The sequence below is a fragment of the Silurus meridionalis genome, chromosome 10, assembly GCF_014805685.1.
Source record: "Silurus meridionalis isolate SWU-2019-XX chromosome 10, ASM1480568v1, whole genome shotgun sequence".
Classification (NCBI taxonomy): domain Eukaryota; kingdom Metazoa; phylum Chordata; class Actinopteri; order Siluriformes; family Siluridae; genus Silurus; species Silurus meridionalis.
Genome location: NC_060893.1, coordinates 6,197,909 through 6,215,160, shown reverse-complemented (window position 1 = coordinate 6,215,160; position 17,252 = coordinate 6,197,909). Strand labels below are relative to the sequence as shown.

Genomic DNA, 17,252 nt, shown 5'->3' with positions numbered 1-17,252 from the left:
CACACTCATTCTCAGAGCACTGTGAGTTATTGCAGGGCAGCAGTCCTCAAGCCAGGAGCCATATAAGGACATCACATAATAGAATGTCAGAGTGTTTATTATATTACCTTTCTTTTTCTTCTGCAGTTAATTATATAAAGTCGGCTTCCTGGAAGGCTGATGAGGTTTATCAGATCGTCAGGGTTTTCTTTTATAGAGGGACGAGGTGGCGGAAATTTCAGCCGCCGTTTATTTACCCCGGTGTCGATGTGTAAAATTTTTCAGATGCGTACTGAGAAACAGAAGATGCAGATGCCCGTTATTGAAACCAGTCCTCCCATTTCTATGGCACCAGTCCGTCCACGCAGGTAACACAAACACACACACAGAGTGTGACTCAGATACGGTCTGCATGTTATTTCACACACCAGCTCTGGCCTCACAAAAGGACACACTATTTGAATTGCATGTCTAAACATAAACACTGACACGAAGATGAAGAGAATGGTGAGCTGTAATGAGTTACAGATAAATATGGAGGGATGAGTGTTCTGGGGAAATGTATTTAGTGGTGTAACGGTACACGTATTCTTACCGGAATTTTTCGGAAAAGGGCTTTCGGTCCAGTGCACACGTGTACCGAATGCAGTCCTTTTTAAGGTGCGGAACAAAGTTCAAATCTGAGTTCCCTCACGAACATATTAAGTGGCGGACTGCAAGTTTGTTTGGTCTCTGCCTCGACTTTTGAGTGAAGCTTTTTGAGCGCAAAACTGTTTTGTTTTTTATTAATTATTATTAAACTTGAAAACATGCACAAAAAAGCCAGGAATATAAAAAGGAGCAATAGTTAGCGCAGTGTCTATAAAAAAAGTATGGATGGGAGGAATTAAGACATAAGTCGGCATTTAAATAAAATAAGTAGATCGTATCTTAATAAGATTAAATATTAAATGTAAAACACACACTTACATGCGCCTCTGTATTACCCAAATGGGGTCTATTTTTTAAATATTAAAATACATTTTTCCATCTATTTAATTGTATATAATCAGTATGACTTTATTACTTGATTTAATCAATATAATAAAAAAGTTAACACAATTTAATTTGATTCTGATTTTTATAAAATAGTATTTTATATTTTTTCAACCAAGCAGGCATTTTATTTAAAATTGTTTAAAAAATTGTAAACCGTTCATAAATGTTAATAATAATAAATTGCGTTAATAAAAAACAATCAAATTTGTTTAGCATTTCCTCCCCTAACTTTACCGAAATATAACTGAACCCTATATTAAAGACCAAGGTACGTACCGAACCGTACATTTTGTGTACCGTTACACCCCTAATATATAGTGATTATGAAGTGTGTGATAAATTATACCAGACAGCACTATGCATTTTGATGTCCGGGTTGTGTAAGCACATATTCCTAAAGGTATTGAAACCCCGGATCTGAATTCTGTAAGATTGATCATATAAATTCTTGTTCTGGTAACGCACCGAATCGGAACCCGGGTCTCCAATGCCTTTCACGCCACAGCCAAAAAAAAAAACAAAAAAAAAAAGCCCGCGCACTCATTCGCTTCACCTGTTCTGTTGCTCTCACCGATTGGCTGGTTTGCATGTCACTCGTTCTGTGCCGGGTGAATTGGCCCGCTCCTGCAGGACGTCCATCTCTCGTATGAGCAGCAAGGAGAAGATCACGTTGCACGAGAGAGAGAAGCACCCTCCGCCCGCCCTCCAGACTTCACCCACGGAGGAAGAAGAGGAGGAGCAGAACACCCAGAGCTGTCCAGGTGCACCGTCCAAAGCTTCCAGCAGCTCCAGTTCAGAGGAGGAGAGCGAATCGGAGAGCGATGCGGAATCAGGTGAGCACTATGGGCAGTTCACACCAAGCTCACATGATACACTTTTACCCTGCAAAAGTCAGCATGGAGCGTGAAGTCCAGAGGTTCCAGATGTCTAAGTGCGCCTGTGTGGAACCCAGGGCGGTTCGATTGGCTGATCTAACCCCAATGAAATAATGTACATATAAGAGTATGTATTTAGAAGCAGGTTTTACGCGATGCATCTTCAATGAATATTTTTATTCGTACCAGGTAACAGAGCAGGAGTTCAATATGTTTCACAGGTCGCGAAATACTTTTCAATTTCACATTTACTTATACAATCAAAGTATGCATTTAATACATTTTGGGCAACTCAGTGGTTAAGTGAGGCCTCATGGGTCCATTGTCTTTGGTTTGTTACTGAGCTGAAGTTAGTGTTTTTCCTCCCAAAGTTATAATCTGTTCTCCCCGTCATTGTTCTTTTTACTGCCGTGTTACTGTCTGTTCTCCCCATCGTGCCGTCTGTTACCCATTTCCTCTCTCTGTCGTAACCATCTGTTCTCCCCGTCTTACCGTCTGTTATCCGCGTCGTACAGTCTGTTCTTCTCATGACGCTGTCTGTTCTTATTTCCATGTACATTTATGGCATTTCGAAGCATTCTTGTCCAGAGCGACATACAAAAATTGCTTTGAGTCTCTAATAATAAATAAATGTACACGTATGCTACATTACAAACTGAAAGATAAATCAGCCTACAAGTCTGTTAAGAGGATTTAAAAAATTGTTTGTAAAAGACAAAGCAAACCTGGAAAATTGCTAGTTTAGGTGTTTCAGGAAGATGTGGGTCTTCACCTGTCGCTTGAAGATAGCCAGGGACTCCACTGTTTGGACCACCTCGGTGCCAGAACAGAGAAGAGCCTTGAGGTATACTTACCTCTTACCCAGAGAGACGGTGGTAGCAGTCGAGTTCTCCCTGTCTTATCGTCGGTTCTCCTCCTCTTACTGTATGTTGTCAAAATTTTACATCCCCCCCGACTAACCATCTGTTCTTCCCGTGTCCCCCTTATTTTACATCTCCCTGACTAACTGTCTGTCATCCTTTTCTTACAGTGTTCTCGTGTTGCTGTCTTTTCTCCCCGTCTTACTGTGTGTTCTCCCCATTCCATTGTTTGTTCCCCTTGTGTCACATCTGTCCTCCCTGTATTTGCTTCCTCTTTGTATCTCATTTCCTGCCACAGTCCAAAAACATGCAGGCAGGTAGACTGGTAGATCTTTCATTCTCATTAACTGTGAAAGAGCGTGCAAATATGTATGTTCATGGTGTCCTGAAGTCAAATGGCGTCTGTTCCACGTTGAATTCTCCTGTTTGTTACCAGGTATTGTTCTGCAATGGGTTCCAGGTCCACTGCAGTTTTGAACAGAGCAAACCCCTTACTAAAGACGGCCAAACTAATTTACGTTTTCAATGAATAAAAGATATCCAACGCCATGTTTTTCTCTCGCATCCCTCAGAAAATATATCCTCGTTCTAGTCAGTATTAGTTTGGCAATTTTGGAGCTAAATCTGAGCAAATAGAAAAGAAACGTGAAAAGTATTTCACTCAAAGGGACTCCCACTAGGAAAATACCCACGGAACACAAGATTGGTTCAATCAGGATTCATTCATAGTCTTTTATGTGTCGTTTTAGAAAAGGCCAAAACCAGGGAGCTGATCAACAACTTGAACAACAAACGCAACAGTGCTGCTCCTATAACGACCTCGAGCACGACCAGCAGCACGACCAGCAGCACGACCAACCAGGTTAAAAAGGTATGTTAAGAAAGCTTTGTACTGTAAACCTGCAGAAAAGGATATCATTGAGATTTTATTCAGATTTATCCTTGAATTCTATTTCTATACCCGTCATTGCTTTTCAATAGACTGTACAGTAGACATATGGGAAGAAACTGTAAATATGTTACATGTGTTGTATTAGATTCTCAGATTTACACTTTTGTAGTGTTGTGAAGGGCTTGTGTGTGTGTGTGTGTGTGTGTGTGTGTGTGTGTGTGTGTGTGTGTGTGTGTGTAGCCGGAGCCACCACGGCCTGCAGTAAGTGAGGCTCCGGGGTCGTGGAGGACGTCTCTGCGCAAAGCAGGCAGCTCGGTAACTCTGGGAACCTCAGGCGTGTCCGAAGCAGCTACAGAAAACCCAAAAGGTTCCGAGAACACCTCGGACATCGGGATGTCCCGCTCGGCCTCCAGCCCGAGGCTCAGCTCAGACACCGACACCAAGGTAACACCGCACAAACCTTCTGGTCCCTTTTTCCGTTGTTTTATCAAGCACCCCCTGCTGGCAGCTAAATTAACTTTTCCTTTCCTTTTTTTTCCATTCTTGGCCTGTAGCTCTGGTCTGCAAGTAGGTGTTACAGAAGACGTGAGGTGTAGACACAGTGTCCTCACACTTGTTAATTCCTGTACATATCAACATCGTTCACATTCTTTATTAATCCCCATCATGGATAAGGATCGGATGAATGACTAAAAATATGTTAGGGGTGTTCCCGAGCTCATCTCAAACCATTTATAAAATCTCTGGTGGTTTTGTGTATGAAGACTTGCACACCGACACTCAGAAATACCACGTAAAACAGAACAGGAAGATAGAATAACACGTTTTGTAAGCATATATATATTTTTTTTTATAGTTATTGGCGGTTTTACAAGTTTTATTCCGAGAATTCTGATGAAATTCCACCAAATCTACGTTGCTGTAATAGTCACATTAATCGAGTCACATGTGTTTTGGTAATCCAGCGTTGGTGAGCGTTCGGTCTCGATTTGTAGAAGCCATTTACTCGGTCTGTTTCATCCTCAGGGAATTCATTCCACCACCAACATAAACACATGTTCTCTGCTCCCTTTGTGCAGGAGCCCAGGTTAGCTCGAGTGCAGCCCACTCCGTCCAGACGCCTGTTCAGCGTCGGAGACAGCAACACCAGTAGCGCCTCAGACAACCCCAGCAGGTCTGTGTGTAAGAGATGCAGCAAATAGGTCATGCTTTTCTTGTTCTTATGTACAAGACATGACGATTTGATTTGTGTGCAGTTGGTTGAGCAGGAGCTCCTCATACACACGACGGCTGAACAGCCAGTCAGGCAGTGAGCCGGCAGCACAGAACCCCTCTTTACCTCGCAGGTTAGGGTCTCTCACATGCTCTCACATTCACACACACACACACACACACACACACACACACACACACACACACACACACATTAACATGTGTATGATCTGCTTTTAATTTTGTCTCCCTGGCTCCAGCTCATCTTATGGAAGGAAACTTGATGACTCTACAGTGGCCTCCGTCACCACACAAGGAACATCTGGACTCAGTCGCCTCAACAATATAGTGGCTCAGAGGTGTGTATTATATGTACCCTATAATGACAAAAGTTTGTGGACCCCTGACCATATGCTTTGTATGTGATTATTGAACATCCAATTCCACATTCAGTCCCCATTTGCTGTTATGATCTTAACTCTTCTGGGAAGATGTTCCACTAGAGATTTGTGCTCATTGAGCCACAAGGAAAGTCAGGTACTGAGGTGAGGCCTGGGGTGCAGTCAGCGTTCCAGTTCATTACAAAGGTGTTCAGTAAGGTTGAGGTCAGAGCTCTATAGCAGGCCACTCAAGATCTAACACTTCAAACCGTGTAAAACACATATGCATGAGGTCTTTGTGCACAAGGACATAGAAATGTATAGGCCTTCATTCAAACTAGGAGACCCAAACCTTTTCTAGCATGACTAAGACCTTTTGTAGGATTTTTTTTCAATACTTTGTTAGTGGTTTTGTTGTCCTGTTTCTTGAAAGAGTAATATTTTATTTCATAATGTCTATTTACATCATAGTGGCCCAGTACAGTATCTGACAAAATGTACAGACCTACATTATGTGGACCCAGATCTTCTGCTGGGTCTTTCATGTTTTCCGTTATTTATTAAAAGCTTGACATTAAGGCCGGTGTGTACAATTTGTTATGGCGTCAAAAAGGTTCTGGCTGAAAAGCATAAAACGGGGAGCATATTATTTTTTACATTTCTTTTGGCTTGGGACCAAATCTTTTGTGCGCACTTAGATTAGTTAACTATCAACATTCCAGTATAAAATTGTTTGATACACTGACGGTGTATCCTTTCCGTCACGCAGGTTAGCTCAGGAAGAGTCCGAGAAGAAGGATCCTGTGTCCATGACAACATCCACGACGGGAGGCGAGCAGGAGATAAAGCAGAGGCGGAGGTGAGAGTCATAGAGCTAGTGTGGAATTTATCAGGCTGCCTAAGGATTAACTGCAGTCTGCATTTTCACTTACATTTAATAAGAAACATACAACCGTGCCTAATTAAGGCGGTGTGTGTGTGTGTGTGTGTGTGTGTGTGTGTGTGTGTGTGTGTGTGTGTGTGTGTGTGTGTGCGCGTGCCCAGATCATATCTGACCCCAGTACGCGATGAGGAGGCTGAAGCTCAGAGGAAGGCTCGCTCCAGGCATGCACGTCAGTCCAGACGCTCCACTCAGGTTGGCTTGCTGTGAAACATGTGACCTTAGAGCCAGTCATGACAATACTCAAAATGGATTAGGGGGATTTTTTTCCCCCCACTAATGACACACCTGCTATATATATAATGTACATATATACACAGGGTGTTACACTTACCGACCTCCAGGAAGCAGAGAAGACAATAAAGACGGAAAACAAGACGAAAGACAGGACTAAGGAGGAAGAGGAAAAAGAAGCGAAGCAGAAGAAAGGAGAGGAAGGGGTAAGAAAGGTTAAGATTGTTGACTTAACAGAGTTTGGTGTATGTTGGTATTTAGATTTTTTTTTAACATATTTATTAGACATCATTAATATTGTCAGTCATGTTTTTTTTCCAAAATATAATTAAATGTTGTTTTTTTCACTTAATTACAACTAGACCTGGACTTGCGCTATTTTTACAATTTTATCATACAGTTTGGACGAATCATCGTATCTCGGGGGGCCATCTGTACTTTTTTTTTTTTTTGACATCAGTCAATTATCTTTATTATTCCATCCCTCAAAGGAAATATTGGTGAAATGCGAAATTTTTTTAATCTCCTGCCAAAAACTTGGTTTATTTTGGATACTCCCACAAAAAGAAATGCGAATCCCATCCCCCCAATATCATGTCAAACAACTAGCATCCCTTCCTTTATAACTTTTCTGTCAGTGTAAAAGAAAAAAACATAATGACATTGTTTGGTTTATTTTTTTTACATTCTGTATGTGTGTGTGTGTTCAGGAGGTGAGTTGGAGGTCTCGTATCGCAAACCTGCAGAAGTCGGACCTGCTGGGACTCACTCACCCTCCTGGTGCACCTCGTCCTGCTGACAGGAAAGGTGACCTTTCCTGCCTAATGACCTCTGCTCCAGGAAGCAGTCTAGATGTTTTTCTTTTGACCGTTCTACATCGTTTGTGTATGTGTGTTTGTGTGTGTGGGTGATAGATGCCGAGGACAGCCTAGCTGAAATTGAGGAACGAGCGAGGGAGAGGAGGAGAGCGCGAGCTCGGAGGAGAGAACGTGCCGGAGAGGTGGGCGATATGGACGGAGTGTCGATGCGTGTCGATGTTTAGAATGAGTGAGTGCCAGGATGAAGGTTTGATGTTCTCATCTCTGTACATAGAGTGAAGATAACGAGCCCAACGCAAAGGACGAGAGCAGCGGTGGGCCGGACCCACAGGTTTGAGGGACAGGATCACTCATTTCTAGGGGTGTCCCCGATTAAGCATTTACAAAGCCGAATCAGAATTGTCAAGTCTTGCCTATAGTCGAATCGTGTGTGTTTGTTAAACGCCTTTTCTTTTTTTTTTTTTTTACTTTTTTTTTTATTTAAAAGCAAGTCAAATTAAAACATCTAAATTGCCCGTGCGAGAAATATAAACAGTAAAAAATAAGACTGATTTTGTACAATCCATATGCTGTGCAGGGAGATGCAGAAAACCCAAAAGGGCTCATTTAAATGTACGTTTAAATGTCAAAAACCCTGTAATAAATAACTCTGAAAACAGATCTAATACCCAAAGTGCATAACAAAAAACAATAAAAAAACAGCACCAAGATGATCTTTTACAGCTTTTTTTTTTTTTTTTTTGGCTAGATGGTATAAACCATTCCATCATTTAATACCCCGAAATCTTATCAAACATTGACTTCTAGAAGTCAGAATTAGGAAGATGAAAAATATGAAAAGTTTTCCGTGACATCGAAGCTGCGAGTTTGCGTTAAAATTCATTCTCGCTTGAACATACACCAATCAGGCATAACATTATGGCGAGCCATGATGAAGAGATAATCAGTGTTCTTCACTTCATCGCTCATAAGGTTATAATGTTATAATGATGCGCCTGATCGGTGTATCTTATACATGTTTTTATATTTGAAAAATATTAATATAATACATTTAAAGTACCTGAAATTAAGCCGTCGTCATCTCCCGTAGACCCCCCGCTCCCCCTCCCCATCCTGTCAAAGCATAAAATCTTTGACTATTCGGGGTCACCCCTTGTCATTTTCATTGTTTCATTGTTTGCATACACTATCTCTGATATTTATATTTCTCGATCTTTTCTTTCTTTTTCTCTCATCTCGTCTTCTGTGAAATAGACGCACAGATATCCAAGTAGCAGGTATGTCTTTAATATTTTGACTTTTTTTTTTGGTTTATTTGGTTGAGTAACAATCAGTCTGATATGATCGGCCTCTCTTTCTGTCTCTCAGGTATAATCCATCCCTCAACGATTGTCTCGTGGCCGGTGGATCAGACGTCAAAGATTATAAAAGGGTATTTGCTCTTGATATTAGACTGTGTGTGTTTTTATCTCCTGTATAATCTGACCTGTGCTGTGATTGTGTGCATGCTAGTTGTTTGAGAAGTTGTCTAGAGAGAACACTCAGCTGCAGGCTCAACTACAGGACACGCTGAGGAACGTGTCCATGACTCGAATGGAGCTGGAGAAGGCGAACCAGGTAAAAAAAAAAAACACACGTTTTCCAAGACACTATGCATTTTGCTTCTCCGGCGTCACATCGGGTTTTAACCGAAAGCATGTTTGTGTGGTGCAGAGACAGGAGAGGTTCAGCGACTGCACCGCTCTTTTGGAGATGGAGAAGAAGGTTTGTTTGTGCTCTTCTTTTCCTATAAAGGGGTTCGGGTTTCCTCCAGCCAGACCGTGGTGGAGCACGTAATAGTGTGGAAATGCATTAAATTGGGGTTATAATACTTTATAAAACTGAGGGTGTAACGATACACGCATTCGTACCAAACCGTTTGGTGTTAGAGGGCTTTCTATGGGCGCACGTGTAACAAATGCAATGTAAACTATGCTGAAATTTTAAGTAAGTAATAGTTCAGTAAAAATCTCTTTAATATCTAATAAAAATAAATTGTAAAATCTGTATATCTGTATTACTCAAACGGCGTCTAACAGATCTAAACTATTTAATACACATCTTTCCTTAAATTTCATTTTCAAATGTAATTTAATTTGTGCCAATTTAATTGATTACTCAATTGAATCAATGAGATAAAGGGTACTGCATTCATTTGATTTATTGTATTTTATTTGTATCAAATATTATAAAATATTGTTTTATATATTATTTATCCAAGCAGGCATATTATTTATAAGTGTTTTCAAAAACTGTTGCTCACAAACGTTAATAGTATAAATAATAATAAACTGCGTTAATAAACGACAAGCAATTTTATGTTTTGAATTTCCTCCCCCTAACCGTAACGAAATCAATCCAAACCGTGAACTAAAAACCGAGGTACGTACCAAACCGTGAATTCTGTGTACAGTTACACCCCTAATGTAAAACATATTTATAAAAAAAAAAAAAAAGATTCTCTGCTAGTATAAGATTTACTTTCTTATTTCTTTCAACTAATGACCTCTCCTTGTTTTTTCTGTATTTTTGGGATGGATTTCGTCCGTCTCTCTCTCTCTCTCTCTCTCTCTCTCTCTCTCTCTCTCTCTCTCTCTCTCTCTCTCTCTCTCTCTCTCTCTCAGGAGAAAGTGATGTTGGAGAGACGTGCAGCCGAGCTAGAGGAAGAGCTGAAAGTAAGAACATACGTTCCAATTGATTTGCTATCGCTTTTCTCCACGCGGTCCTGTCACACGTGTGTGTGTGTGTGTGTGTGTGTGTGTGTGTGTGTGTGTGTGTGTGTATGTGTGTGTTTGTCCTCGTAGGTTTTGGGGGATCTAAAAGCGGACAACCAGCGGCTGAAGGACGAAAACGGAGCGCTCATCCGAGTGATCAGCAAGCTCTCGAAATAGACAAAGAGAAAAGGCGAACGAAAGTAAACCAACGAGAGGATGAACAGAAGATAGACCGAGGCTCAAAAAGAGAGAGCGGGAGAGAGAGAGACACAATCCACCCCTTCCCCCTTCCTCACATCCTGTGCCAAAGAATTAGTCGTGTGTGAGAACGAAGAAAATGATCAGAGCACATCACTTTTTTTATTTTTATATGCGCACCGTTTAAACTGCATAGTGACCTGATCCCTACCTGTGTGTGTGTGTGTGTGTGTGTGTGTGTGTGTGTGTGTGTGTGTGTGTGTATATATCTATATATGTTTGTGTGTGTGTGTGTCTGCGCTTGAATATGCACATCCACTATGAACTCTATTCGCCCCATATGTTCTGAAGAAGAGTCGGAAATGATGTATGCACACAATTGGCAGGATTTCTCTCACACACACACACACACACACACACACACACACACACACACACACACACACACACACAAAAATGAGGCGTACACAACATTCACTTGAGTGCCACACATTCCACACCTCTCAGGCTCCTTCAGGTCTGCGGTAATTTTGCACTTTTGCATACACTTTTTACACACACACCATATGAGTTGCCAATTCTATGACCACGTTGTTACCCAGTATCGGCTGAATGTACAGCCACACAGCACTACGATCAGTAACGAGAGCAGTACACTTTCACACCCACATGCAGGCAGTGTCATCGGTGCAAGCCCACTCGTGCACAAGCCTCTGTTAACGCTATGCATTGTATTTTGTTTTCCACGTTATCGATATAGAGGCGAAGAATATCGTTTTCATGTGTTTCCGTTTTCACGTCGGTTTCCTCGCCCCTGTTGTTCGGTCGACGAGGACGGTAACTTTGTTTATTATATAAATGGACATCTATTATTCCCTTAAAATAATAATAATGCCGTCAAAAGTAACGTGATACCCATGTGTTTTTAATATATCTATAAAACGAATTTCAGCACTTAATAAATGGTTGTGTGCATTTGTAGCTTAGTGTCAAGAATTTCTCGATATTTGTTCACACTTTTTTTTTTTTTGAGCATCGTTTCATCCAATTTTGCGGTTTAATACGAGGTGGTATCAAAAGGTTTCAAAATGCTCTGTTTACAAGAAAGTATTTTATCTGTTTGTTTTCACACAGTCTTTTTCAAAATAGTCCCCTTGCCCAGCAATACAACACTCCCAGTGCTCCTGCCACTTCTGGAATGTGTCCTGGGGTCTTCTTGTCGAAGCCCGTCAAGCATCTTGTGAGACTCGCACTGGGTCTCTGTAATGGTGTCAACCCTATGAGCTGGATCTTCATCTTCAGGGCGAAGTCCTCAGGTGTCAAATCTGTTGTAGGGTGATCGTCATGCACAAGTTGCCGGTGGTTTTGACATTTTCGGGGAATGAGCTCGTCGTCTTCCAGTGATGTTCTTCCACTCTTGAAGCACGTTGCTGCATCGCCGTTTGTCAAATGCGTGTCATTTCAAACATCTCTGTGGCAGATTTGAACAGTTTTATGCAGGATTTCATGTTTGCTCTTTGTTCTAAATTGCTGTCTGTGATGAAATTGCAGACGTAGTAACACATGGTCAGAAAAGCACCAGTTCGCATCATTAGTCTCGAAACTTTTTGATACCACCTCTTATGGAGTCAGTCAACAGGATGGTGAAGTATTTTATAAATGAAAAGTGAAAAATCTAATCGCTGCATCATTGCATTTGGCATTTCATTTCAAAGAGCAATCTCATATGGAAATGGCTTTTTAACAGTAGTGAGAAAATCAGAATGATCTTTGAGAAATTCCTCCTTCATGCTATTTGATATTTGGCAATAGTGTGCTGGTGCTATAAAAAATAACTACAAAATTAAAAAACTAAAATAAATAAATATAAAGAGCTTAACTATACAATCCATAAAGATTCCTTGCATTGCTTGTAGATGGTGGAATGGGCAATTTTTTCTTACTAGTACAATTTACCTAGAAAAGCGTAGTACATTAAATAAATAGCAGCTTCGAATACCTTTTTGGAAAGCTGTGTCCTGGGCCCGACTGACTTCTTGAGGAAACACCCTAATGGTTCTTCACCTTCATTTTGATCTGTTCAGGGAAAAAAAAAATCATTGCTGAATTTTGGTAGGTGCACGACACAGCTAAAGATCATTTTAATTTCAGTGAAAGAAAGCATGCCAATGAGAAACCAAAACCTTACACTTCTTTGTATTTTTCTTTTCTTTTAAGACAGGGATGGGAATAGAAGGACAAAAATCGTTTAAACCTTTGCAGCCTCTTGAACTAATTTTATTATAGCTCCAATTTTGAATCAACACTACAAATGCATCATTAATCTTTTAATGAAAAACAACCACCTAGTTGAGAATCCAATGTCCATTAAACATACACTGATCAGGCATAACATTATGACCACATGCCTAATATTGTGTTGGTCACTCTTTCACTGCCAAAACAGTTTTGACTCATCGATCATCAACACCATTAACTTCTTCAGCAATGTAAGCTACAGGAGCTCGTCTGTTGGATTGGAACACACAGGCCAGACTTCGCTCCTCACGTAAATCAATGAGCCTCGGCTGCCCATGACACTTTTGTCGGTTCACCACCTTTCCTTTCTTGGAGCACTTTTGATAGATACTGACCAATGCAGACTGGGAACATCCCACAAGAGCTGCAGTTTTGGAGATGCTCTGACCCAGTCGTCTAGACATCACCATTTGGCCCTCGTCAAATTCCCTCAGATCTTTACACTCGCCCATTTTTCCTGCTTCTAACACATCAACTTTAAGGACAAAATGTTCACTTGCTGCCTAATGATATCTCACCCACTAACAGGTGCCATGATGAAGAGGAGATCAGTGTTATTCACGTCACGACTGATGATAATGTGTGATTTGTCTATTCTGCTGGACTTTAATACTTCATGACACTTGCTTTCTTTTTTGTTGATACTTTTGAAAAAAATTTCATCAAGTTAATCCCAATTTGGTCTTTAGTTTTTTTCTTTTTAAGTGAATCTTAAACATTACACATTTGTATAACTAATCCTGGCTTTCGCCTTGAACATAGCCATAATAGCTGACAAAAAAAACACAACCACCTACTTCTAGATCAGCAACGAATATATTAGGGTATTGATCTGCTGGGTTTTTTTTTGTCTCTACGTACTTCTTTTTGTTTATCGAGTCCTGCAGACCACAAGTCCTAGAATGTGACATTTTCCCATCAAAGTCTAAAAGGCTTCTCATTTAGGAATAGGGGATCTTTAGGAATCTCATTTGGGGGGGATGGAAAGCAAATGTCATGGTGGAGTCGAGTTCTTCTCGTGATGTACATTTGAATTGAAAGAAACCTTAGTGCGTTAGATACCCACTGTGCTCCTCATCTGTGAACGAGACATCGTCAGTCAACATTGTCTCTTTCTCTTAGTCTCTTTTGTTGTATCCCTGCCCACCAGATGTCCGGCATCCTTGGGGGAAGAAACAGCTGGAGCAATGGGCACAACATTCCCATAGTGTGTGTGTGAGAGAGAGAGAGAGAGAGAGCAAGACTAATTGGAATGCAGACAAACTGGGTGCAAACTTCAAAATGTGTTGAAGCTACTGATCGACTAGAAATAGAAGTGCGAGAAGTGCTCTTCTTTCGGTTCTCTCGAGTCTTCTCAAGCATCTGATTGACCCTCTTTCTGTTGACTGACGTATGTCAGAGGAGCAACCTTTCCAATCGTGCTGCTAATCGATTTAACATGCACGTGGATGTTTATAGACAAGCCTGGAGAGCCGAATGACCTTTGGGAGAATGCTACCTTCGTCTTCTCTACCCTCATCTGTTTGTCCCATCTATTCACACACTGGTAGTCTGCCCACTGTCCTACAAGGACACAATGTAGCCACTGACAGTGAGTGCAGTTCCTAATAAGGTACGCCTAGCTGGCCTTGCTGTAAATATCTCTTAAGGTCTGAGAAGGAAAGCGAGCGAGGGAGGGAGGGAAAAAAAAGGAGAGGAAGAGAGCAATAAAGGAAAAAGCAGAGGGGACGGATTGCAGCCTTATAAGGGCAAAGCTGCTCTTTTCCCAGGGTTTGGAGTTCCGACCTCTGGCATGATGCCAAGCCAAAGCAAACTGTATTGTAGCTCCATCTAGAGGTTAAGAAGTGGAAGGACATCAACACTGAGTTTAGTTTCAGCAGAGCTTAGAATGCAGAAAATGTACTGGTTTACAGCTCAAATGAAGTCTAATGGTTAGGCAATGCACTTCTCACTCTTAACACAACCGGGACTTCATTCACACAGAAATTGATCTTACAGTGTAGTTGTAAGATATAAAATACATTTATAGGCAAAACTATTGGAACACCTCACTTTTCCTCCCAAATGTGGTGCCCCAAACTGATACAAAGCTGAGGACAAGTGTACAGAATGTAAACAACCATGCCTTGAGACTTTTTCTTGAACTAGGAGACACAATCCTGTTCCAGCAAGATAATGCGCCGGAACACAAAGCCAGATCCATGAACATATGATTTACATGGATAGGTGAAGATTTTAAGCATTGTTAACTCATTATAATTATTATTAGAGAACTCATTATTAACACCTTATCAAACAATTTTGAGACCCCAGTCCTCCTCACCCTACATCAGTACCTGACTTTACTAATGTCTTCGTGGCTGAATGAGCACAAACCTCCACAAATTCACTCCAAAATCTAGTGGCACATATTCCCAGATGAGTGGTGGTTATTATAATGGCAAATGGGGATTAAATAGCTGCAGTAGATACTTTTAACTGTTCGGAATAATGCAGAATAATAGTTAGGGTGCAATACTGTAAGAATTAGACCCTTCTCTGGGCCAGATGTTTGTGTATCATTAGAACAGAATGATGAGGATGAGGAAGATAAGCCGTGTTGCCTCTGCTGGCCCCTTTAACCAGGGCCTTAACCCTCAACAACAGGACAAAATGTATGTTGCTCTGGAAAATAAATGGCATAAAAAATATTTAATTTAAATATTAAAACATGTTCTATAGCACACAGTGTACAGTGCATCCGGAAAATATTCACACCACTTCAGTTTTTCCACATTTTGTTATGTTACAGCCTTTTTCCGAAAAGAATTCAATTCATTATTTTCCTCAAAATTCTACAAACAATTCCCTATAATGACAATGTAAAAGAAGTTTGTTTGAAATATTTGCTAATTTATTCAAAATAATATTTAAAAAAAATCACATGTACATTAGTATTCACAGCCTTTGTCATGACATTTAAAGCTCAGGTGCTTGAGATGTTTCTGCAACTTGATTGGAGTCCACCTGTGGTAAATTCAGTTGATTGGACATGATTTGAAGAGGCACACACCTGTCTTTATGCGGTCCCACAGTTAACAGTGCATGTCAGAGCACAAACCAAGTCATGAAGACCAAGGAATTGTCTGTAGACCTCTGAGACAGGATTGTTTTGCACAGATCTGGTGAGGGGTACAGAAAAATTTCTGCAGACTAGCAGGAAGACTCTTCCTAGAGCGGCCACCCGGCCAAACTGAGCGATCAGGGCAAAAATTGCTTTAGTGAGTGAGGGGACCGAAAACCCGATGGTCACTCTGAAAGAGCTTTAGCATTTTTCTGTGGAGAGAGAGAGAGAGAGAGAGACCTTCCAGTTCAGCACTTCCAGAAGAACAGCACTCCATTTGCAGCACACCACCAATTAGGCCTGTATGGTAGAGTGGCCAGACGGAAGCCATTCCTCAGTAAAAGGCACATGACAGCAGGCCTGGAGTTTTCCAAAAGGCACCTGAAGGACTCTCGAACAATGAGAAACAAAGATTGAACTCTGTGGCCTGAATGCCAAGTGTCATGTCTGGAGGAAACCAGGCACCACTCATCAACTGGCCAATACCGTCCCTGCAGTGAAGCATGATGGTGGCAGCATCATGCTGTGCTAATGTTATTCAGTGGCAGGAACTGGGAGACTATTCAGGACTGAGGGAAAGATGAATGCAGCAATTTATCAGAATTAGCTTTATTACCAAGTATGCTTATACACACAAGGAATTTGACTTGGTGTCAGGAGCTTCCAGTGCAGGAGAAGTACAGACATATTGTAACAGAATGGTAAACCAGACAGTTAAATAATGCAATATATACAGAGTAAAAATATTGTTAAATAAATGTACAGATGTTATTCACAAGTGTGCAGTTTACAAATAGACCATTTGATTCTATGTTCAAATGTGTCAATTGTGATGGACAATGTGTAGTTGTGAATATTTAAATTATTCATGCTGAGTATAGCCTGCGGGAAAAACTGTTTTTGTGTCTGGCTGTTCTGGTGGACGGAGCTCTGTAGCGCCGACCAGAAGACAACTGTAAGAAGAGAAAGTGGGCTGGGTGTGTGGGGTCCAAAGTGATTTTCTTAGCCCTTTTCTCCACTCTGGATGAATAAAGATCTTGAAGATTAGGCAGGGGGGCACCAATAATCCTCTCAGCAGTCCTGACCGTCTGCTGTAGCCTCTTGATGTCTGATTTGGTAGCTGACTCTATAGCGCTATTCACAATGGACATTGTCTCAAAGCAGCTTTACAGAATTTAAGGGTGAAGGTGAACGATGTGTATTAATCCCTGATGAGCAGCCATGGCGACTGTGGCAAGAAAAAAACTTAGATGTTTTGAGGAAGAAACCTTGAGAGGAACCAGACACAAAAGGAAAACCCATCCTCATTTGGGTGACATCAAGATTGCGATTATAAATCTTAAAAACAATACAAAACACTGGAGAGTGAGAACCACCATGAGCACTGGAATGTAAGATTATGAGTAATTTCCTTTATACAGTCTGATACAGTCAGTTAAGGTTATAGAACCAGGAGCTACTGAGCAACTCAGAAAAATAGCTCAAAATTTGAGATCATCATAGATCCAACATCAGCTTCTCCATGCCACAGCCTTTAAACACGCAGAGGTCCAATGTCCAAACACTACATGAAGTGAAATCCAAATGGCGCTGGTACGTTTCTAGATGGTTCCGGAAGTTTGAGGGCTCGGCATTTACTTCCTTAAAGGTTCACAATCTTCATGAGGTTGGA

The 17,252-nt window shown here is 41.0% G+C and overlaps 1 protein-coding gene across 3 annotated transcripts in view; it reads left to right on the top strand.

The window, feature by feature from the left end:
- zmp:0000001167 (protein phosphatase 1 regulatory subunit 12A) overlaps positions 1-11,160 on the top strand; it is a 34,753-nt gene extending 23,593 nt beyond the window's left edge. The window contains exons 7-25 of one of the 3 annotated variants that reach the window (XM_046858901.1): positions 265-347; positions 1,672-1,850; positions 3,502-3,623; positions 3,885-4,088; positions 4,724-4,818; positions 4,901-4,990; positions 5,117-5,215; positions 6,006-6,095; positions 6,281-6,371; positions 6,497-6,616; positions 7,121-7,217; positions 7,325-7,410; positions 7,503-7,559; positions 8,483-8,505; positions 8,597-8,660; positions 8,741-8,845; positions 8,942-8,992; positions 9,892-10,001; positions 10,036-11,160. In XM_046858901.1, the coding sequence (XP_046714857.1) occupies positions 265-347; positions 1,672-1,850; positions 3,502-3,623; positions 3,885-4,088; positions 4,724-4,818; positions 4,901-4,990; positions 5,117-5,215; positions 6,006-6,095; positions 6,281-6,371; positions 6,497-6,616; positions 7,121-7,217; positions 7,325-7,410; positions 7,503-7,559; positions 8,483-8,505; positions 8,597-8,660; positions 8,741-8,845; positions 8,942-8,992; positions 9,892-10,001; positions 10,036-10,087 (1,818 nt within the window). In that variant the 3' untranslated portion in view covers positions 10,088-11,160. Of the gene's footprint in view, positions 1-264; positions 348-1,647; positions 1,851-3,501; positions 3,624-3,884; positions 4,089-4,723; positions 4,819-4,900; positions 4,991-5,116; positions 5,216-6,005; positions 6,096-6,280; positions 6,372-6,496; positions 6,617-7,120; positions 7,218-7,324; positions 7,411-7,502; positions 7,560-8,482; positions 8,506-8,596; positions 8,661-8,740; positions 8,846-8,941; positions 8,993-9,891; positions 10,002-10,035 lie in introns of all 3 variants that reach the window. The other 2 variants (XM_046858899.1, XM_046858900.1) reach the window with 2 other exon arrangements.
- The last annotated feature ends 6,092 nt before the right edge of the window (positions 11,161-17,252 follow it).